We start from the raw sequence: 25,138 nt of genomic DNA on the forward strand, positions 1-25,138 counted from the left end.
GTCTCACGTGTAAAACAGTACCCCCTATGTACAGGTTTTATGGTGTTTTGGGAAGTTACAGGGTCAATTATAGCATGTTACACTTTTCAGCTTTTTCACATTGAAATTCGCCAGATTGGTTACGCTGCCTTTGAGACTTTATGGTAGCCCAGGAATGAGAATTACCCCCATGATGGCAACCATTTGCAAAAGTAGACAACCCAAAGTTTTGCAAATGGGGTATGTCCAGTCTTTTTAGTAGCCACTTGGTCACAAACACTAGCCAAAGTTAACGTTAATATTATTTGTGTGTGAAAAATGCAAAAAAGTTTTTTTACTCCCTCTATGTTTTTTAACTCCCCCTCCCCCTCCCTATGTTTTTTTTTACTCCCCCCCCCCCCCCATGTTCTTCTCAGTTCTCACCTCCCCTTCCCTGTAGCGTGGCCGAGCTCCTCTTCCTCCTGTCAGTCCGGCCGGGTACCGCACGGTACAGGAGATTCAGTTTCCTGTTCCCGGCCGGACTAAAAGGAAGTGCACTGTGCTCCCTTCCTTTCCGTCCGGCCGGGAACAGGAAACTGAATCTCCTGTACCGCGCGGTACCCGGCCGGACTGACAGGAGGAAGAGGAGCTCTGCCACGCTACAGGGAAGGGGAGGTGACGAGAGAGGAGTGCTGCAGCCGCCTGAGGCTCTCTATAGAGCGCTCAGGCGGCTGCAGCCTTATAGGAAGCCCTGGCTCTGCTTGGGGCCCCAGGCCAGCTCGGGGCCGCAAGCAATTGCTTGGTTTGCCTGCCCGCTAGCGATGGGCCTGTACATATGGCCAAATAGCTCTTTATGGCCTTTCAGCGCCTTTGATGTAGAATTATTAAAAATCTTTATTGAACTTGTATTGAATTATTGCACTAACTCCGTTTTAACCTGATACTGTGACAAATCCTCCATTTTGTCCTCATAACCTGACTTCTCCATTTCAAAACTACATTACATGACAGAATTTCCCAGCACAACTAACACAATAGACAAAGACTGTATTTTCCATAAAGACATGACTACCCAGGAACTGCTGAATTTCCCCTAACTCGCAACATAGTATAAAGACAAGGCCATGAGAACACTGTAGTAATGAAATGTTCTATTCATAAGAGACCTTGCACCTGACCACAAGACCTGACATCACTGACCGTGTAAAATGACGCTCAAGCCCCCCTTTCCACCGAGTAAACCTCATGCTAAGGGAAATGGCGCTTGAGCCCCTTGTCCCCACCCGTGTCCAAAACAATACCACCTCTCGGTGGGTGGACACGAAGCTAACCACTTAGTTTTTGAGCCAATTAATTATATTGATAGGTGGACACTAATCCAGACACTTAACAATTAATCCAATTAATGATGTTTATTTACTGATATCTTGATAATCAATGATGATGCAAAATGCCTCTTAAAAGGGCCTGCGAGCCCGCTCTTGCTTCACTTGCCAATAAATTTCCTCGAAGTTATTTTAACCTGAACTCCGTGTGTCAGACTGAATTACTTCAGCGTATATACGCAATTCAATTCTCTTTAATTTGGACAGGAACAGATAGACACTTAAACATTTTGGTTTACTGAAAAAGTACCATAACAACTTCACCCCCCCCTCCTGCTCCTTGGTTTTTGCTAATATACATATATAAATCACTGTAAATGCAGTAATACATTTAGACTTTGCTAACCCATTGAGTGCAGTAGTTAATTATAAACAGCATTGCTTTATGTTTAAATAGGCATCTGGTTTATACACTTTTTTTATTTTATTTTATGTTCCTTGCTGCTTTAATGTAGCTGCCATTGTCACATTAAAATAATCCTCACACTGAATTGTACCACTTATAAATCCAAGGGCTTTTTAGATTTAATTCAGAGTAGAAGAGATAAAAATGCCAAGATAATTGATTGACCTTGCAAGCTTGTTATATCTGCTTAGAAAATGGATATCAGGTGGATTTGAGTTTTGTCCTGACTCTTTTCCTCCAATTTCCAGGTTACAAACTGATTGGAAGCCATTCAGGTGTTAAACTCTGCAGATGGACCAAGGTATTTTGTGTGTGTCTGTGTGTCTGTGTGTACTATGTAGTTTTGTTTTGTTTGTGTGTTAATCTTGTATTTGCATTGCACAGGCTATTTTGAGCCATCAAAAACTGACACAATCTTTGTTTCCTAATTATTGGCTCTGATACAATTGTGCATATCATCCATGACATGTTCAGATTTACCACATGACATTTCATTTTAGTTATAAATAATATTTAACAGGTTATTATTGTTATTAATGGATTTATCCTCTTGGCCCTTATCTAATGCACTGCATTCTATTTTACCTGTTGGATTAACCTGTCAATGTGTTAAGGATTGAAACTAAATACAGTGTTTGGGGGAATTAGAGTAGTCTGAACGCCTTTTATAACATTGTGTGCGTATCTTCAGATGCTTTTCTGCAGTGAAAACAAAACTTATTAAAATAAAATATAAAATGCATTTCATTTACTTTCCCCCCTATATTGGTCCAAACCTGCGTGTCAAATTTGCATCCCCAAAATGCAAGAAGATTAATTAAAAATGCTTGTAAACAGGGTACTTTTATTAATATATTTTCATTTTAATGTGTTTACAGTCTGCGAGAATACATTCTTTATGGGACCTTCCTACCTCCAACTATAGAGTTAAAACAAATTCTAGAAAACCTTGTAGTCCATATTTTCTTTGTACAGTTCATGGAGCTCTGCAAGTTTTATTATTTTCTAATCTAATCAATATCTCCTGTTAAGGCTCTTCTATTCTGCAAGTAAGCACAGGAAAAATAGAAACCTAGTTACTGATGGAGTACTTTCAAAGGTTTGCAGCTACGCTCTGCCAGACTTCATGCTCATTTTTTGCCTACTCTTTTGGCGTTCCCTCTCTGTTATATCCCTCTGTAGGCTTACCTTTATTTTGTATCTGCATGGATGGCTGCATTGGTTAGTATTCAAAAGTTTTGAATTTTTACTTCAATGGTAATGCACCTGCTTCCTTGTTCACCCTACCAGAGTTACCGGTATTTACTAAAGTGATAATTCAAGGTTAATTTCAATAACAGTCACCCTCCCTTGAGGTGTCTCCTTTGGACAATGTCTTGCCTATGCCACTTTCCAGTACAATAGTGGCCTCCTTTCTCTCTCTTTTTTTTTTTTTGTTCTATGGTTTATGTGCATGTACCGGATTATCCCTAAAGAGGCGAGGGTATGGAAGTCAACCCCTAATGTGAATGACACAATTTCCCTTCTCCCTGTGAAAACCATTGTTAAAAAGATGGTTTCTTTTTAAAGAATCCTGTGGGCAAGCCTTTGGAAGGCATGCTGTGCAAATTCCTATGGTTCTGTTCAGCCATTTTCTGCCCAGCAGTTAGCCCACCCTTTGTGTATGTCATTGACTCCCTGTGGAGGTAATTCAGTGAAGGAAGTGGTGTCTGTGGCATGGACGAATTGATTGGAGGTCCTTAACCCCTTAAGGACACATGACGTGTGTGACACGTCATGATTCCCTTTTATTCCAGATGTTTGGTCCTTAAGGGGTTAAGGTGGAATGCACATACTGGTTGCAAAATGTTTTACCTTAAGATCCCTCCGTGCATATGCTTTGTGCCAAATTTAAACAGGAAGAATCTTGGAGACTATTTAAACCACAACCACCAACAGCCCGCCAGAACACCCAGAGGCCAATTAAGGGAAGACTATTAGCATTTACTCTTTATTTCTTTTTTTTGTCTCCTTGTCTCTCTTTTTAGCATTGTTAGGTATTTTCTTTTCTTTTCCTTTCAATATCTATTACTGAAACGTTTGGGTAAAGGGAAGTGTCTTTCCAAATCCAAGTATCTTGTCTGTGCAGTTTGCATTCAAATGATGCCAGATGGTTAGTCTGCAGTGGATTTGCAGTGCATCTTTTACTCCTGAGCCTGAAGCAAGGTCTTCACAGGAAATAAGAAAAGAAAACAAGGTGTTATTGACAAAAAGCTGAATATACTTTAAGGAAGATTTCATTAACAAGATCTTTGGTTACTAAAGCATAATGCACAGAGTAAAGCCCTCATTTCAAGATCTTTGGTTACTAAAGCACAGCACATATGGTTATATTGGAAAAAGTACTTGGGTGAATCTCAAGTAGACTACTTCAGAATATCTTAAACTTTCAGCTAAATCCAGGGGACTTTCCACAGTGGCCAGAAGGGCTGTCTGTCAAATAAATTCATCCCTTTTGTATTTCTGTAAGAAGCAGACTACTTTACTACAAATTCCAAAGTCATCCTTTTGGTCTTTACTCTGCAACTCTATGGAAGGAAAATCTTCATATTGTCCCTTACCTGGATGACTGGCTGTTGAAGGCACACTCGGTCGTCTAGTTCAGGATATCCAGAAGACCTCTTCTTGTCTTCAAACACAGGGCTGGATAATAAAACTACAGAAGTAGTTTCCTCGAGGAAAATTCAGTTTCTGGATTTTATAATAGATTTGGCTGTCATGAAGAGTTTTCTACCCACAGAAATTAAGATATTAATACCCCCTCCTTCCCCCACCATACAAGGCAGTATGTTCCATAAGGGATGCAATGAGTGTTGTGGGTCTTTTCAGTACCGCCATTCCAGTCTCCTGCTGGGCAAGAGCAAGTATGTTACCCTTACAGAAAAACATCCTTTCCGACAGATCAGTCCTCTCTGGGTCACCTTTTGAAAATCTGGCCTTCTACAAAGATCTTCTGTTAGTGGAAACACTCAAGGTTGATTTGGAAAGATCTATCCTTCAGATTAAAAGAAAACCTTTCATTACAACAGATGCCTCAGCATTTAGTTGGGGAGCTTAGATGGTAAGCTATACTATAAGAGACCAATGGACAAGTCAAGATTCCAGAAGAACTTAAAATTTCAGAGAAATAAAGGCGACTTGTGTGGCTTTCATACGTTTCAGACAACCTAGGTTGCATCTTCATGTTCAGATTCACTATAGTGACTTACATAAGCAGATAGGAAGATGGGTTCCCTGGAGAAAGAATACACAACGATTATGCTGTGGGCAGAAATCCATCATATGTCACTGACTGAAGTCTATATCAAGACTGTAGTCAATCCTCTAAAATAGGGAGATTGGTCACTAACCTATGAGACCTTTTTAAAAATTATGTTCTTTTGAAGGCCGGAAATAGACTTTATGGCCTCGAAATTCAGCAGAAAAGTTTGCTTCGATCAATAGTTTTAAGACTTACCAGACTACCTAGACACCCTAGCATTAATTTGGGATTTTCATCTGACATACAACTCCCCTCCAGTTCTGTTGATTCCCAGAGTTGATTCCTGCAGAAGATAGTCCGGGACAGAGCCATTAATATAGCTTGGTTTCCGAAATGGCAAACATAGAGTACAAAAGGTAATAGTTCTGAAGTAATGGATAATTTTGTGGTGGCCAAGAAAGATTCCACAAGTAAAATTTATATAAGGAAAGAGTTTTTTTTTCTTCTTTTTTTTCTTTTTTCCCTTCTTGGTATAAAGGTTAATACCATCACATCTCGTGTCCCTTGCCTCCTGGGATTTCTTCAACTGGGCTACGCTATAGGCTTGTGTCCTTCTTCTCATCATGTTAATGCCTGCAATCCATTTTTACATCATCAGAGATTTAGCTTCTATTCCCCTGGTTGCCAAATACTTCAAAGCAGTATTTAATGTGCATCCAACAATTAAAGAAATCACTCTGCCTTGAAATCTTAATTTGATTCTACCAGGGCCAAAAGAAAGTATTTATGTCCTCCAAGAGATACTTGGGCAGATGGATCATGGAATCAATTTCACTGATCTACAGTGCCTCAAACCTGCCTCTAATCTTAAGGTAAAAAAAAATTATGGTAAGTAAAAAATTGTCTTAAGTGAAAGGGGCACCTTGAGCACCGGTGGCCCCACACAACTCACTCTTGCCCAACACACTTAAAGGTAAGTGGCCAGAAAGCAGTGAGCGCATAAACACGGTTAACTGGGAGAAGGAATGGAAACTTTGGCCTTTGTTGTAGTTGCTTCTATGGTTTTACTGTACTGTGACTTTCCAACATTGTTTTTGAACAGGTCAGCTGGCCGAGATCAGTCTTGTAATTACCCCCTCTTCAGTGCTACTTTGTTTGGGTTTAGTGTTTAAAAACTAATGACATCTATAGGAGTTATAGTACTTTTCATACCAGTTTCCAAGATGGTATACAACAGACACTGTACTCTCTTCTGATAAGGCAAACACTGTGATTGTACAGACTTTGCTATGAACCACAATCCTCAGACTGCAGCCCATGTATTGCTTGTTACCTCTGCAGAATGTTATGCCATTTGGAGGTTGGTTTGTATTTCTGTTCCATTTGCTACTATTTCTACATCTATGTCTAGACAAAGAAACTGATATTTTGAAATGTGCAAACAGGAGGATATACTGGCACATTGTAATTGCATTCTTTTCCTGATTTTGCCCTCTTTAGTCCATGCTACGCGGGAGAGGAGGCTGTTACAAGCACACATTCTATGGCATTGAAAGTCACCGATGTATGGAAACTACACCAAGTCTGGCATGTGCTAATAAATGTGTCTTCTGCTGGAGGTACAACTCTTTGATGATCAATTACATTTTGATATGTTTCAATATCTATGTCTATATCCCAAAGGCTAATCACAATTCTGTTTTGAAGTTTGCAGGACTAATAGTGTTGTGACCACTGCATGCCTTTTTTCTTGGTTGTATTTTTTTGAATGTAAAACAAGATTTGTGCACCTAAGTTTACAGATATTATTTTTTTTTCCTTCTGGTCCATTCAATCAGTGACTCGTCCCTGGCTATCCTCTTATTGTGTGAAAACTATTGCTGTTTGTTGTCCTACTGTTATAATGGTTGGTCTTGAAAATGTTCGGGATTCGCATTAGTATTTTAGAGCACTACTCCTAACCCTGCAAGTGTAATTATTGCAGTTTTTTATAAACTGCAATAATTACCTTGCAGGGTTCACTCCACCTCTAATGGCTGTCTACTAGACAGCCTTTAGAGGTCACTTCCTGAGTCATAGCAAAGATTTCCTTTGCTAGAGCGTCGCTGGACGTCCTCACGCTGTGTGAGGACCTCCAGCGTCGCTCATTTCCCCATAGGAAAGCATTGAAATTCTTTTTCAATGCTTTCCTATGGGGAGTGCTAATGCGCATTACGTCTCCCCGGCCGGTGGGCGGCATCAGTCTCGCCCACCGGCCGACGGAGACAGTAGGAGGAGCGGCCCGAAGGAGGAGACAGCGACGAGGGACATCGTCGCTGCCTCAGGTAAGTGACTGAAGGGGTTTTCACCCCTTCAATAACCGGGGATTAGTGGGGTGGGAGGGAGGGGGAACCTCCAGTGCCAGGAAAACGGATTGTTTTCCTTGCACTGGACATTCCCTTTAACATTCTCACATTCGTGCCTCCCTCCTTTCTGCTTTACTTCTCATGGCAGGGGAGGTGGGGGCTGCTGATATTTGGCTTGCTGCAGTAACTCTGTGCGCAATATGTGACACCTGCTGCTCTGTTGTTCATGGGAGAGGGTGTCTTTCCCCTCCTAACTTAGATTGAGTGCGGTTTCATCATGTAGCAGCGCAAAGCTACTAAAAACCAAAACATTTTTAAAAAAGCAGTCGGGACATGGCGAAGGAGGCATGTCCGGCACTGCTCTCCGCAATCATGTGGCGGCACATCTAGCACAGTGCTGTGGTACACTGGACTACATGACCGAAGTCTACATTTAAACCAAGTTGTCTTCAATTTGTTTTTAAAGCTTTCAATTAGGGATCGACCGATATTGATTTTTTTAGAGCCGATACCGATACCGATAAGCTGTGAACTTTCATGCCGATAGCCGATAACTTGCCGATATTCTGTACATTTACCATTTTGAAAAAATAAACTCTTTCTAACGGTAAATGCACAAAATATACATGCCACATGTAGTGGATGAAGTGTATTTAGACAGGGGAGCTGTGTGTGTAGTGGATGCAGTGTGTATTTGTGTAGTGTGTATATATAGTGTATGCAGAGTGTATAGTGAATGCAGTGAGTGTTTGTGTAGTGTGTGTGTGTGTATATATATATATATATATATATATATATATATATATATATATATATATATAGTGAATGCAGAGTGTGTATAGTGAATGCAGAGTGTGTATAGTGAATGCAGAGTGTGTTTGTGTAGTGTGTGTATAGTGAATGCAGAGTGTGTGTTTGTGTAGTGTGTGTATAGTAAATGCAGAGTGTGTGTTTGTGTAGTGTGTGTGTATAGTGAATGCAGAGTGTGTGTTTGTGTAGTGTGTGTATAGTGAATGCAGAGTGTGTGTTTGTGTAGTGTGTGTATAGTGAATGCAGTGTGTGTGTTTGTGTAGTGTGTGTGTATAGTGAATGCAGTGTGTGTAGTGTGGGTAAAGTGAATGCAGTGTGTGTATATAATGCAGTGTGTGTATGTAATACAGTGTGTGTTTGTATAGAGTGTTTGTGTAGTGTGTGTGTATGTAATGCAGTGTGTTTGTGTAGTGTGTATATATAATGCAGTGTGTGTGTTTGTGTGGTGTATGTATGTAATGCAGTGTGTTTTTTGTACTGTGTATGTATGTAGTGTAGTGTGTATGTATGTAATGCAGTTTGTGTGTGTGTAGTTTGTGTATGTAATGCAGTGTTTGTGTTTGTGTAGTGTGTATGTATGTAATGCAGTGTGTGTGTGTGTTTGTGTAGTGTGTATGTATGTAATGCAGTGTCTGTGTGTTTGTGTAGTGTGTATGTATGTAATGCAGTGTGTGTGTGTTTGTGTAGTGTGTATGTATGTAATGCAGTGTGTGTGTGTTTGTGTAGTGTGTATGTATGTAATGCAGTGTGTGTGTGTGTTTGTGTAGTGTGTATGTATGTCATGCAGTGAGTGTGTGTGTGTGTAGTAATTTGTGTAAAATGGAGGGGGGGATTTTTTATGTTTATTATAATTTTTTTTAATATTTAAATTGTATTGTTTTTGTTTCTTTTAGTCCCCCCCCCCACCTGCTTCTTACCAGGGAGGGGGGGATATAGTATTCCCTGGTGGAACGGTGGCTTGTTAAGTACTGTGGGGCAGCTGGCAGCAAGCGCTAACTTACCCTCCCAGCAGCTCCTCCAGCTCCCCAGTGTAAATCTCGCGTCCCTTAGTGCCGCGCGGAGCGTTGCCATGGTAACCCGTGGCAACGCTCTGCAGCCGCGGGTCTCGCGAGATTTAGACATGGAGCTGCAGGAGCTGCTGGGAGGGTAAGTCAGTGCTTGCTGCCGGCCCCCCCAGGATCGCCGGGCTTGTAATGAGCCTGGCGGTCCTAGGAGGTATTATCGGCAATATCGGTAGCTATATTGGCCGATACCGATATTGCCGAAAATAACGAATATCGGCCGATTATATCGGTAAAACCGATAATCGGTCGATCCCTACTTTCAATTATAGGTGATCAGTCTTGTTTGCTTAAAGCTGGATAAAATCACTCCCTTATGGTAGCAGTAACACTATTTTCTTTATGGCATTTTCAAGTTTATTAACAAAGTGAAAGTAAAATTTTAGGCCAAAGTAGCTAAATTGGAAGCATACCTGGCTATTATGACCTTAAATTTGAATTTCATCTTGATAGCTTTATCAATATCTGGTTTACACTTGAGAATAAGCAACATTGTACTGTGACTTCTATATACATTACTCTTCATGCTCTTTAATTCCAGTTATAACCAAATTCCTCCCTTCTTCCCTTTAGTAATGATCTGTTTCTTTAAATCTGTCTGTTTCCACCACTGAGTGTAAATGTTTATTACGTCTTGATATTGAGAAGCCGTGCCCCTATAAATAATGAGGTGCCAGTTAGCTGCCTACAGAGCTGACAGCAGCCACAGGGCATACTTCAAGTAACAAACTATGAGTGCTGCTGAATCTAACACTTGCTGAAACAACCCTTTACTAGTTGCTGTAAAATAAGCCTCACAACTCATGACAATGCTGTGGGTTCACTAGAAAGACATGATGGAAATCTTATAAGAATGCCAATAGTTCACCAGGAGAACACATTGATTAGTAGTGGGAGGGATGCTTAAACCAGAAGAATGTCTCATTGTGCTCTGATTCCATCTTTCATCTGTATTTCATTGCTCACTTCAGCATAGTTACAGAATAATACACATTTGTTGATTTAAAAAAATGATATTGACCAGGATCTCATTCTAAAATAATGGGCTGTTTGTTTGAGGCAGTAATAGCTTATCATTTGTTTTTAATAATCCTGTTATCTGCAATTAGGCAAACAGACTGACGTTTTGAGAGTTTTGCTCATATGCAATGTAGTGTTTTACTTACACAGTGATTTTCCTTCGAAACTAATAACTGATTAATAAAATGTTATATGAAAAGGACGCTCTGGGCACCAGAACCACTACAGCCTAATGTAGTTTTGGTGCAGAGCGAATTTCCCTGCAGTGTCTACTCTGCTTTTTTTGTGTGTGAAGGCAGTGTTCATATTTGTCCCAAAGAAAATCTTTTGAGACTCAGACAAGCACTAAAGGTGCTTCAAATTGCAGTGCTAACATTTGGCATCTGCATGTAGATACAGATGCACAAGTTAGAGATGCTTTGGGATGAGGAGATGCTACACATGCACAGTAGGCCCCCCAGTGTTTGTCTACTGAGAAGTGTTGAATTGGCAGCCATCATCCTTCCTGATCTCAGTGAGGGGTGGAGAGGTGGCAGCGGCGAGACTGGCGCATGATTAAAGAGTATCTCAAACGTGTAACGTTTCAGTTTGAAATGCTTAACATATGGAGAAAGTGCACATAACTCCACCTTGAGAAATGTATTAGACAGCCTGTTGTTCAAGGCTAATTTGTGCGTAGTGGCATACATAGCAATTTGTCATCGGCATACATAGCAAGCCACCTCTTATGCTGTCCAAGTCCTCCTCTCAGCCATGTCCACTGAGACATCCTTTATCTTAAAGAGAAGAGAGTGAAATCACTAGAAGAGTGTCAGGCTTCAGAAGAACTCATTCCCCCACTTCCCTTTCTTTATTACAATCTTTTCCTTTTTGGTGGTGGGGCACACTACAAATTTTTGTTTTGGTAACCTTCGAAACGTGACAAATAACTTTATTTTTTATTTGAAGCGGGGGAGGGGCCCTGAATCTAAAAAGCAAGAAAGAAATCTAAACAATGGATTATTATGTGTGTTTGAATAAATATATTTGGTACACAAGCAATTATTACCCTTTTAATCCAGTTAGTTTTAAAGAAAGAACAGCAATTACAAACAGCAATTTTTCTTATTTCAGGATTATGCCTTTTCAATTGTCTGTTATGCAAAAATTCCATATTACGATAGAACATAAATGTTAAATTTATTTCACAGGCATCATACCAATCCTGTGGGAACAGAATGGAGGTGGAAAATGGACCAACCTGAAATGATCTTGGAAGCAGCCATTGAAAACCACCAAAATATGATTAAACAATTCAGAGGTACAACATTTAAATGGCTTTTAATTTAAAATAGGGGAGCATGATTTGTATATTCTAAACCTAATTATATATTTTAACAACCTGAAAATTATTATTATCATAGCTCCACTAATATCGTCTGCAAACATAATGCTAAAGATATTCGCTCAATGGCAAAAATTTGTTTTAAGCTCTTCGTCAAAATAAAGTTCCTTGCAATTCAATTCTGAATTTAATGGTTATGCCACTGATTTATGTGAAAAAATAATCCAAAAAAAGTTGAATATCATTCTGAAAACATAAGCATGCAAGCAGAGCTGAACCTGAATGTAGCGGAGCATAGCGCTGAACCTTTCAGCTATCTACAGGTGATACTCGAATAAATTAGAATATTGTGCAAAAGTTCATTTATTTCAGTAATGCAACGTAAAAGGGGAAATTGATATATGAGATAGATGCATTACATGCAAAGCAAGATGGTTCAAGCAGTCATTTGTCATAAGTGCGATGATTATGGTTTACAGCTCATGAAAACCCCAAATCCACAATTTCAGTAAATTAGAATATTACATGCAATCAATAAAACAAGGAGTGTACATAGAACAATATCGGACCTCTGAAAAGTATACGCATGCATATGGACTCAGTACTTGGTTTGGGCCCCTTTTGCAGCAATTACTGCCTCAGTGCGGCGTAGCATGCCTTTGGCACTGCTGAGGTGTTATGGAAGACCAGGATGCTTCAATAGCGGCCTTCAGCTCTTCCGCATTGTTTGGTCTCATGTCTCTCATCTTTCTCTTGGCAATGCTCCATAGAGTTTACTGGCCAATCATGCACAGTAATCCCAGGTCATTGAACAAGTCCTGCTGGAAATGAAGTCCGCATCCCCATAAAACTCGTCTACGGAAAGAAGCATGAAGTGCTCCAAAATCTCCTGGTAGATGGCTGAGTTGACCCTGGACTTAATGAAGCACAGTGGACCAACACCAGCCGATGACATGGCTCCCCAAATCAACACAGACTGTGGAAACCTCACACTGGACTTCAAGCATCTTGCAGTGTGAGCCTCTCCATTCTTCCTCCAGACTCTGGGTCCTTGGTTTCCAAATGAGATGCAAAAGTTGCTCTCATCAGAAAAGAGGACTTTGGACCACTGAGCAACAGACCAGGTCTGTTTTTCTTTAACCCAGGTAAGACGCTTCTGACATTGTTTGTTGTTCAGGAGCGGCTTGACAAGAGGAATACGACATCTGAAGCCCATGTCCTGGATCCGTATGTGTGTGGTGGCTCTTGATGCACTGACTTAACCCCCAGTCCACTCCTTGTGAAAGTCCCCAACATTTTTGAATGGCCTTTTCTTGACAATCCTCTCCAGGCTGTGGTCATCCCTGCTGCTTGTGCACCTTTTTCTTCCACACTTTTCCCTTCCACATAACTTTCTATTAATGTGCTTTGATACAGCACTTTGGGAACATCCAACTTCCTTCGCAATTACCTTTTGAGGCTTTCCCTCCTTGATGCACTCCAGCCTCAGTCCACTAAATATCTTTTAGCATATATTTTTTTAAATAATGAGGAAAATGACAATTGCAGTTTAATCCTTTTAGAAAAAGGAAAAGGAAAATCAAATCTGGTCAATGACAATGTGTGCATTTAAAAAAAAAAAAAAAAAAAAATACATTAAAACAAAATAAATAAAAAAGATGGCTGTGCACAGTTATGGAGGGTGTCAATTATGGTTTTCTGCACAACTGTCAGGTCAGCAGTCTTCCCCATGATTGTGATTCCTACTGAACCAGACTGAGAGACAATTTAAAGGCTCAGAAACCCTTTGCAGGTGTTATGGCTTACTTAGCTGATTAGAGTGGGACACTGTGAACCTAGAATATTGCATGTTTTCACAATATTCTAATTTACTGAGATTGTGGATTTGGGGTTTCCATGAGCTGTAAGCCATAATCATCGCACTTATGACAAATCACGGCTTGAACTATCTTGCTTTGCATGTAATTTGTCTGTCATATATTAGTCTCCCCTTTTATGTTGCATTACTGAAATAAATTAACTTTTGCACGATATTCAAATTTTTCGAGTATTACCTGTAAATAGCAACTGTCTGGCCCGCATAAGAATACTGACTGTAATGCCTAGTGTAGAATGCAAAGCAGTTTGGTGTTCCTTGCATGATCGCTCACGCTTGCATATTGGTTCGTGATCGCCTTGCTTCGTATTTGTACGCACACTGGCTGACGTTTAACACGCAGTTTGAGAGCATTTATTTTAGTTATTATGAATAGAGGGGTACCCGAAATTGAGGGACTTTAGGCCTGAAGATGTGTTTGATACTTGGGTGAACTTATCTTTGTGAAACCACTTTTTTAACGATGAAATTTATTAAATCAAAACACAGACCTTTGATAACAGATGAGTTACTTGCAAATTTACTGTAATTAGCAACTACAAATATCAAATTGATGTAGCAACTTTGGTAAACAAAGCAGAACTCCGTAGAGCTCAGATTAAAATAAACTGATAGTTGCAATCTGTAACCATAAGGTATGCAATGTATTTATAACTTTGCATGTGTCCCTCGGAAATATTCTGTTTTTTAATGAGACCCTTGATTACCTAAGGTTTGGACAGCCCTGATTTACAGGTAAATGGCTCAGTTTAGAAAAAGTATTTTAAGTTGTGGAAAGAAAATTTAGGTGAAGACATTGGCACTAGAGTGAAGTCTGAATATCTTGCAATAGGGCAGAGATGAAAGACCTAGAGAACAAAGGATGCTTTTTTATTTTTGCAGGATAAAAAAATAAGTACACATTATCTATAATATGAAATGCTAGATAAATACTCTGAAATAAATCGTAAAGAACTGAGCAAGTTAGATATATTTTATATTTATTTAATAGATTTATTTAGGATATATTAAAGACTAGAGACTGAAAGGAGAATAAAAATCAAGGTGGGAGAATGAAGAGATCTAGCTGAGGGAGCCTCAACCATCCTGTGGAGCTTTTTGAATCGGCGTAGAGTGTACATTTTTTTCTTGATGATACTGGGAGACAGTGGAGTGAGTTTGCAGAGTTGAATTGATATACAGTGATGCTTCTTGATATTCAACCCTGTTAGTTACTCTCTGTTTTAGTTATTAACAAAAGAACAAATCAGTTGTTGTTTTTTGGGGGGGGGGGATTAAAAGCCATTTTTCATTACAACAGTAAATAATTCCAAAAGTAGTTTTTCTTACATTTCTATAAAAAAATCTAAAATGGGCATTCAAAACATCATTTATTTTTTATTTGAGTGACATTGAAATCAAGAGTATATTATGTGTTTATTTCCCCTCTGTGGACTGTTAACATTTATGTGAAAGTCTCACTGCTAGTGAAGTTACTGGGAGCACTAAATATGTTTTAGCATATATTTGTTTAAATAATAAGAAAACTGACAATTGCAGTTTAATCCTTTTAGAAAAAGGAAAAGTAAAATCAAATCTTGTCAATGACAATGTGTGTATTTAAAAATAATAATAAAATACATTAATAAAAATAAATAAAAAAGATAGCTGTGCACAGTTTGTAGACTCATTTTTCTTTCACTCCCTGAATCATCACTGCACAGAGGCGTAACTAGAATACACTCAGCCCCTCCATGTGTCCCATTTCTCATTCTCCCCTCCCTGTTTCTTACGCCCTCCCTCTATCCCCCCTCCCCTCCCTGTGTCCCATTCTGCCCTCTCTCCCCCTCCCTTCCATGTATCCCATACCCTTTCTCCCTCCTACCCTTCCTTCCATGTATCCCATACCCTTTCTCCCTCCTACCCTTCCTTCCATGTATCCCATACCCTTTCTCCCTCCTACCCTTCCTTCCATGTATCCCATACCCTTTCTCCCTCCTACCCTTCCTTCCATGTATCCCATACCCTTTCTCCCTCCTACCCTTCCTTCCATGTATCCCATACCCTTTCTCCCTCCTACCCTTCCTTCCATGTATCCCATACCCTTTCTCCCTCCTACCCTTCCTTCCATGTATCCCATACCCTTTCTCCCTCCTACCCCTCACTTTCATGTGTCCCATACCCTCCCTCTCTCCCCCTCCCCTCCATGTGTCCCATTTCTCCCTTTCTCCCCTCTCCCCTCTCCCCTCAAGGTGTCCCATACCCTCAATCTCTCTCCTCTTTCTGTTTCCAACACCCTCCCTCCCCTCCATGTGTCCCTTGAAGTTTTCAAATAAGCCCACACATTATGGAAAAATTGATTCTAAATAAAAAAAAAAAAATTTTTCTGCAAAATAGCTTTATTTTAGATTACTACAGCTGAAATTTACAGAAATATGAGCACACTATCTCTGAACTTGATAGAATAATATAGTGACAGGAATACAAACATGTATTCCTGTCAATATAATTGTGAAAACATAGTTTAGGTCCCACCCCCCCTACCTGTCAGGAAAGTAAAGGGTGATTTTACTCCCCTTTTATTCCAGTGTCGCAAGGAATTCCTTACGGCTGGCTCAGACTCCACTCAGCCTCCTTGTTGGAGATCATCAAACTTTACGATCTCAGGCAGTCCTATGCTTTCCAATACTATACTGACTTGAACAACTACAATTAGCTGTAGTTGTTCTGGTTATTTTAGTGTCCATTTAAGAACTACTTCATATCAGGGATGCAACATCTATTAACCTATAAAGTGCAAGCCAGGGAATACTTTCTCATATCTCATATAAGATAAAGGCCACCCATGGTCTGCAAGGGTGTTGGCTGTCTCTGTTTGCTCAAGCATTAGCGACCTCTTCAAGGCTATACTTTCAGCCTGACTGATGATGCTGGTAGAAAAGAGTGTGATGTCCTCATGGTGCTCGGAGTATTTATGCCACACAGAGATCAGGGACGGCTTCAGACCTCTCGCACAAAAAGATACTCCCAAAAAAACCCTACATATTAAATTGCATTTTGAAACATACTAAACTAGCCATCATTTTAAATACACCTTAGTCACTATGCCTCACTCTCCTAAATTAATCTGTCTGTCACAGTACAAAGTGATGAAGCTGGTATTATTTTGAAGTAATGTCATTAAGAGGTTTTGGTGATGTCATCATGTCAGTGGTATGAGTTACACTTCAGAGCAGCAGCTATTTGTTACTTTTGACCGTGATTATTAATTTTTTTAACAATTTTTTATTCACCCAAAATTGTCAAAAATACAGACAAATTGCAGAAAATACAGGCTCCTAACATGCTAAATCTTTCTTGATTCAGCATGTGACCTGTTACTGACATGAGTTGATCCTGAAAGACAATGAAGTTCTCTTTTTTTCCCAGGGAATATGCTTATTACCAATTCTACTTAAAGGACCACTATAGTGCCAGGAAAACAAACTTGTTTTCCTGGCACTATAGTGTTAATGTCCCCCCTCCCACCGGGGTTAAGGGGTTAAACACTTGCCTTTCTCCAGCGCCGGGCTCCCTCGGTGATGGGGACTCTCCTCCATCTTCCGACGTCATCCGAATACGCATGCGTGGCAAGAGCCGTGTGCACATTCAATCAGCCCATAGGAAAGCATTTCTGCTGTAAGAAGCGCGGAAGCGCCTTTAGCGGCTGTCAATGAGACAGCCACTAGAGGCTGGATTAACCCTAATGTAAACATAGCAGTTTCTCTGAAACTGCTATGTTTACAGCTGCAGGGTTAACCCCAGATGGACCTGGCACCCAGACCATTTAATTGAGCTGAAGTGGTCTGGGTGCCTATAGTGGTCCTTTAAGCTTAATGAAGTAGCTTTGGTGTATATATAATGTCCCTGTAGTCTCACTCTCCAGTTCTCTACCATTTAGGACTTAAATTACTTTTGTTACTATTCATGTAGCCCTAGCCACACATCCGGTAGTGGTGACACACAGCCTGTAATGGTTTCATTTTCAATCAGATGTTGCAGCACAGTGTCTTTTACTTTAGTAGTTTTTTCTCTGATTTTGCTAATTTAAGTTTAATCAGGAATGTGTGTAGGGAGACTGTAGGTTTAGGGGGAGGTATTACTAGGGCTACATAAACAAAATGTTTTAACTCTGAAATGGCAGAGAATTGCGCAGTGAGATTGCAGGGGCATGATCTATACACTAAAGCTACTTCATTAATCCAAAGTTGTTTGGGCGCGTATAGAGCTCCTTTAAAGACTGCATCTGCTGACTAGGAGTATAACTTTACCTAACCTGAAAATAATGGCACTTGTATTTCACATTAATTCACTTTTATTGAACAGTGAGCCTAAGGCATGTGTTGCATATTGCATTAGTGTGCACCCAGACAAAATTACTATTTAAACTTACTACTTATGAAAAATGCTAAGTTAAAAAAAAAAAAAAAAAAATCACATGCGTCTTTCACACAATTTTTTTCTTTTTCTTTTTTTTGTTTTAGTAGTATAAAATAGTATACTGAGATTTTCTACAAAAATACATCAAGCTAACACAGTGCCCCAAGAGACCTAGAAAAGGGTCACTCTGGCCCTTCATTAGATTAGAGTATGCCTAGGCACACCTATAACTGCAGAATAGGAAAATGATGCAGCCATTGAACTGACAGGCAGATTATGTATAGATCAGAGTTCTGGTTTTAGTATATCTAAACTCTTACTATTCAAACTAAAAATCCTTATACATTGTAACATGGGGTGGTTCGTCAATCAATTGAAGTTAATGCATACTGCATTATGATTTAATGCTTCTTTAACCCCTTAAGGACACATGACATGTGTGACATGTCATGATTCCCTTTTATTCCAGAAGTTTGGTCCTTAAGGGGTTAAACATCTATGACCTGACCTTTTGTTTTAATCCTTTCTCCAATTTTTTTTTTCCCCGGGTCATGTGTTCTTTCTCATAATTTTCAGTATATCCCTTCATTTCTTTTACAGAAATATCCAGGTGTCCTTCACAGATAAGCACTATCAGTAGTTTTATTTAGTGGTTATTTTTTCTCTCCCTTCCCCGCATAAACTAATGACCCATGTGGGTTTAGGGTTTCCCAGTTTTCATCTTTTAACAGATAAATAAATTACATTTGTATTTTTCAATATGCATAATTTGCTTTATTCTCTGTGCAATACAAAATTATATTTCTTTTTAACTAATTAAAAAAAAAAACTGCTATTTTTAGAGTTCAAGCAGTTATCAGATCAGACCGGTTACAATAAATCTGCAATATTTTCTGTTCTGCAATATGAATCAACAGTTATGTGATCTGTCATTTCACTGGTTTGTGAAATTGGATACACTACTTCCAAGTTCCTATCCCATGGGATGAAGTGGTCTATTATATTTCTATTAATAATTGTCAGGAAAGCCCACATTAGTGCTTCTGATAAGCAGCTTTCTATTGACTGAGTAATCTGGGATGGCCGCAGAGGACCATAATTGATTTGAACTTCTTGTAATTTTTTTCCCACCCTTCTGCCTTGTTTTTGTCATTCTTTGACAAGAATGAAGTGACTACAATCTGAACGTTCTTTCTGAAAATCAAACACCTCTGTCCCATCTGTTTCCAAGAACAGAAGAGTAATTTCAGGATTTCTTTCAACATGGGCTCGATGTTTTCAAATTTAATGAGTGGAGAACAAAAGGCTACCTGAGTTTATATCTCTTTCCAATCCTAAAGAGCTTTTATTGAAATATCCTTTGTCTAGAATAGAACCCTGGTAGTTCATATGGATTTAAAAGAACACTGCTATATGTGCATACATGTACATAAAACCTCTAAAATTGCATTAGTTTTTGTTAAAGAATTTATTAGGTGTGTAATGGCAATTGCATTCTTTTACATAGTTGTATTGGTCCACTAGTTGGTTGGTTTGTTTTTGTGTATGTATGTTTGTATATTCATTTATGTATGTATATGTGTATATATGTAATTTTTAATATGCCAACAGCACTGTAAGAAGGGTGAAAGAATACATAGAATTAAATGTAGATGTTCAATAACCAGAGATGATGTGAGGGCTTAACGTGTATGGAGAATAGCTCACATTTACACAAAAGGTAATATGCAAAGCATCCAGCATGGAAGAAAAATTGCAAGCCGAGCTAGGATACATTCTGACAAATGTTAGCTGTAGAGTAAGGGCGAATAATGTGTTGGAGAAGATAATGAGAGGACGTTGTGAGAGATGAGACAGGAGTAGACTGATGTAGGGTGAGGTACTCTAGCAGTATGTTTTTAACAATCCCTAAAATGTATTCCCTTACGGCTGCTTATTCAATGGCTGAAAATTAGGGAAATTAATAATTTGATAGTGAGATTGTTTTGTATGTGTATGATATCTGTAGACATATATTATTTGACTTGTTGATGGGTGTGCAAGCTGACAGCAGCCCACATTTAATAGAGAGCAGAGACCAAGACACTGACTAAATTACACCAAGACAGCTATTGCTTTAAATAAACCAAAGGGTGGAATTGATATACATTTTGGAGATATAGGAACTTGGTGATATCTGTGAAAAGGTGAGCCATAGTACAGGTACCCAGAGAGGTGTTAAAAAATAGTTTGACTCTTAAAGGAACACTACAGTCAGCACAACCAAAAAAAGCGTGTAGTGTTTTTGGTGTTTTTTAGCATGTCCCTGTAGTCTTTTTTTCAATGTAAACATTCATTTTCAGAGATAAGTAGTGTATAAAGTTGCACTACTGAAGGCAACAGAAAATTGCATTAAGCTTGTCAGTAAAAGCAAAAAATTCAAGAAACCACTGTGGTACTCCGCAGATGTGGCCCAAATAGTAAAAAAAACAAAAAGTTCGCATTTAGTAATTATAAAAGACAGAAGGATCTACAAGATTAGGCAGAAAGAGGCTAAGCAAGTTAAAAGCGCTTCCAAATCACACACAGAAGAGAAAATAGCACGGTCAGTAAAAAAGGGGGACAAAACTTTTTTTAGATACATAAATGAGAAAAGAAAAGTAAAACAAGGATTAGTTAGATTAAAAACAAAAGAAGTGAGGTATGTAGAAGAGGATAAAGGTCTAGCTGACTGCCTCAATTAATATTTTTGTTCAGTATTTACAGATGAAAATGAAGGAAAGGGGCCTCAGTTAAGAAAAAGTACAAGTGAATCATTGTTACATGTGAGTTTACAGAGGAAGATGTTCTATTTCAAGTGTCGAAAGCAAAGACAAATAAGTCAATGGGACCTGATGGAATACACCCAAAGTTATTAAAAGAGCTTAGTGGTGTACTAGCAAAACCATTAACAGATTTATTTAACCAATCATTGATAACAGGAGTAGTCCCAGAAGATTGGAAGTTGGCGAATGTTGTGCCCATTCACAAGAAAGGTAATAGGGAGGAGTCGGGACACTGTAGGATAAGCCTTACTTCAGTAGTGGGGAAAGTGATGGAAACCATGTTAAAGGATAGGATTGTTGAACATCTAAAAACACATGGATTTCAAGATCAGAGACAACATGGGTTTACTTCAGGGAGATCATGCCAAACTAATCTTATTGATTTTTTTGATTGGGTAACTAAAAATATAGATCAGGGTGGTGCAGTAGACATTGCTTACCTAGATTTCAGTAAGGCTTTTGACACTGTTGCACATAGAAGGCTTATCAATAAACTGCAATCTTTAAGTTTGGATTCCAATATTGTTGAATGGGTGAGGCAGTGGCTGAGTGACAGGCAACAGAGGGTTGTAGTTAATGGAGTATATTCGAAGCTTGGGCTTGTCACCATTGAGGTACCTCAGGGATTTGTACTTGGACCCATTCTCTTTAATATTTTTATTAGGGATATTGCAGAAGGTCTTGATGGTAAGGTATGTCTTTTTGCTGATGATACTATGTGTAACAGGGTTGATGTTCCAGGAGGGATAAGCCACATGGCTAATGATTTGGGTAAACTAGAAAAATGGTCAGAGTTGTGGCAACTGACATTTAATGTGGATAAGTGCAAGATAATGCATCTTGGATGTAAAAACCCAAGGGCAGAGTACAGAATATTTGATCTGAGGTAAGGGATTTAGGGGTGATTATTTCTGATGACTTAAAGGTAGGCAGACAATGTAATAGAGCAGCAGGAAATGCTATCAGAATGCTTGGTTGTATAGGGAGAGGTATTAGCAGTAGAAAGAGGGAAGTGCTCATGCCATTGTACAGAACACTGGTGAGACCTCACTTGGAGTATTGTACGCAGTACTGGAGACCGTATCTTCAGAAGGATATTGATACCTTAGAGTTCAGAGAAGGGCTACTAAACTGGTTCATTGATTGCAGGATAAAACTTACCAGGAAAGGTTAAAGGATCTTAACATGTATAGCTTGGAGGAAAGACGAGACCGGGGGGATATGATAGAAACATTTAAATACATAAAGGGAATCAACACAGTAAAGGAGGAGACTATATTTAAAAGAAGAAAAACTACCACAACAAGAGGACATAGTCTTAAATTAGAGGGACAAAGGTTTAAAAATAATATCAGGGAGTATTACTTTACTGAGAGGGTAGTGGATGCATGGAATAGCCTTCCAGCTGAAGTGGTAGAGGTTAACACAGTAAAGGAGTTTAAGCATGCGTGGGATAGGCATAAGGCTATCCTAACTATAAGATAAGGCCAGAGACTAATGAAAGTATTTAGAAAATTGGGCAGACTAGATGGGCCGAATGGTTCTTATCTGCCGTCACATTCTATGTTTCTATGTATACGTTGTTCTCTTGTAATATCTCTAGCTGCTGTTACTCAGTTGACCACTAGAGGCTCATAGTTCACTCTTGCAACTGTTGCTGGCCCTACAGTTGCAATGAAAATAATTCAACCCCCATTGAAAATCAGGTTTGTCAATATTTACAGACTTTCAGTTGTTTGCGATGAACAAATCAAACAAAAGCAATTAAAATATAGCTCAACATAACAAATGCTTTAAGTGATTTCCCCAAATTCAACTAAAAATGCAACTTCTAATGAATTCTCCAGTCTCAAAATTATTCAACCCCTGAATAGAATTGCCTAGAACAGTACAAATATGCAAAACAGATGTTAGCTCAAGCACACCAGATGCAACTAATCAAGGGTTTCATTAGTTGCACCAGGTGTGCTTGAGCTGGAACACCTGGGGTTTGTCTAGGGGTTTGTCTAGGGGTTTGTCTAGGGGTTTGTTGAGTGTCACATTTGACTGCATGTTATAAATATGGCAAAGTCAAAAGAATAGTCCTCAAAGTTAAGAGAAGAGGTCGTTGCCATTGTACTGTACGTTCATGATGTCCATGCATGGCAGAAGAGACACATTGGTGAACCATGTTGCCTATTTTTATTTTTAGGTGTACCTGGAGTGAAACCTGATCGATTTGAAGAAGGAATGGCTGTCAAACACTGTGCACTGTCTTTGGTAGGCGAACCAATCATGTATCCAGAGATCAACCGCTTTCTCAGATTACTACACCACAGACAAATATCGAGTTTCCTAGTTACAAATGCACAGTTCCCAGATGAAATACGGTAAGAGACCAATGTATTTTTTATTGTGTAGATAAATTTAAAAATGCAAAATTGTGTATTTAAATTACATTCCTCTTGTACATGTGTTGCTAACAAATCATGTGGTTATGCATCACCTTGCATTCTGCTAAGAACTGAAGTTGATCACATTTTATGCTTTGTTTCCGTAGATGTTTACATGGAAAATAATGAGTCAACAGGGAGGACATAGTATCTGTATCTACACCGTTCTAATTATGTGCAGTGTAAAAAAAAAAATGCAAATTGACTATGAATTTTGTGTTTAGGAGACTGACCTACAGATATAGTTATCGACAAAAGCCACAGGTTGCAGCATACATACATGGTGCGCTTTACTCAAAACCTTACGTACAAAACCATCGTTTTGATTCTTTTTTTTCTCAGGTGACAAAATGCATTTATTTATTTATCATGTAGAATTTTATGAGTGACGAAAAATGGAAATGTTCCTGAATGTAGCCTTTCCTTTTAAAAAATACTTGAAGATTGGTAATGTAACGGACCGTTTCAGCAGACAAGGGGTTAAAATCCTTTTAGGCGATAATCCCCTTTTCACAGACAGGCACAGCTACTGTAAAAGCACCAAAACTCACCAATTGGATATAAGTGAATGCACCAAACTCCCGAACTGCATACAAGGGAATAAGGTAGCACTCCAAACTCCCGAACTGGAACCTCACAAATAGCTGCTAGCAGACAAACAGGAAAAGCTCCCAAGCGGCTTACACTCCTGGCAGTCAGTCCCTATCAGCATACAGTAAATCCACCCAAGAACGAGACAAGGCTCCGTGTTGCCGTGTTGAGGGTCAAGCAGTCGTCTGTTTATTGAGGGCTACCTGCCCCTGTATTTATGCAGGTCTCCCACCTGGTGGACACTCCCCTAGGGGGCCAAATGGAAGACTGTAACACAGACAGACATGTATCACATTACAGACTCACAGAAGCAAAACATCCCCACAATGCATCCTGGCTTCCTCCCTTCTGCCCTGGAGATAATTGGAGAAGTAATTCAATTATCTCCCAGGACAAAGGCAAAACTCCATTACACACGTGGGGACCCAAATACAGTAATATGCTTTAAAATACATAAAGTTACTTTTTATATATTAAACATAGACATGTCACATATCCCCAGATAGCTCAGGTCTGAGTGCACATTATTAGGTGAATGGCACTCAGACCACACGAATACAGTTTAATCGCCATGGAGCCAAAGTCTTTAATCACACAAATAGGCTCCATGGCATAGCTATCTGGGTTACCACAAATTCACATGAAACAAAATACCGAATGAACGACTGTTCGGCTACATCCCCACGAATAGGAACCAGGAGACGGACGGCTCAGCGGTGTTCGTGCAATTAAGTGTCCGTTTATAGTTCCATAGTTTAGGTTCCGAACACCGCTGGCCGTACGGGACTTGTAAAATGGCAGCCGCCACGTGTTCGGTCGACGAACAAAGACCACCCTGCCTTCGTTAATTAAGCTGCGGTTAACCGCAGCTTCAGGGTGGTCAATTGGCGGCACACTCCAGCTCCCAGGTGGTCGTGCAATCGTTAGTTTGTTCGGTAGATAAAATCTACCGAACACCCCGGCAGAAAAGGCACGAATAAGCTCTTTTAAAGTCTGGTCCAACGGCAGCAGGCGGGCAACCAGGCTCCTCCAATGCAATGTGGCGAGATTGGTCTCGTCACAGGTAATATAGAATGAAAAAAAAAAAGTGTGTGTTAACAATATAGAGCTGCAATAAAATAAAGCAAACACAACACCCTAAAAGTTTGTTTGTTTGTTTATGTTTATGTAATTAAAATGTACCAATCAGAAAAACAGGACTCAAACATATACATTAAAGCTCTGCAAATCTGTGGGTCTGCCAAACTAAATCAAACGTCTTGTCACTTTGTTACCACCTAATTCAAGACTACCACAGTCTCGAAACATACCCATATATGATAAAATCTGAAAGAGAAATTTGCATCAAGATTGATGCATTAGAGTGGATATGTGCAGTGAATGCCCTGAAAGGTATTACTGAACGTTATAATCATATTGAGAAAAACTGCAAACATGTGTAGAGATGGTACCTCATAACCGAAAGCTTAGCAAAAATATTCTCAAAC

General features: G+C 39.3%; 1 protein-coding gene across 1 annotated transcript in view; it reads left to right on the plus strand.

The window, feature by feature from the left end:
* LOC134612877 (S-adenosyl-L-methionine-dependent tRNA 4-demethylwyosine synthase TYW1-like) overlaps positions 1–25,138 on the plus strand; it is a 216,586-nt gene that overhangs the window by 76,710 nt on the left and 114,738 nt on the right. Inside the window, exons 9-12 of the mRNA XM_063457335.1 lie at positions 1,998–2,050; positions 6,491–6,609; positions 11,417–11,526; positions 22,820–22,997. Coding sequence (XP_063313405.1) covers positions 1,998–2,050; positions 6,491–6,609; positions 11,417–11,526; positions 22,820–22,997 — 460 coding nt within the window. The remainder of the gene's footprint in view (positions 1–1,997; positions 2,051–6,490; positions 6,610–11,416; positions 11,527–22,819; positions 22,998–25,138) is intronic.

The sequence above is a fragment of the Pelobates fuscus genome, chromosome 1, assembly GCF_036172605.1.
Source record: "Pelobates fuscus isolate aPelFus1 chromosome 1, aPelFus1.pri, whole genome shotgun sequence".
Classification (NCBI taxonomy): Eukaryota; Metazoa; Chordata; class Amphibia; order Anura; family Pelobatidae; genus Pelobates; species Pelobates fuscus.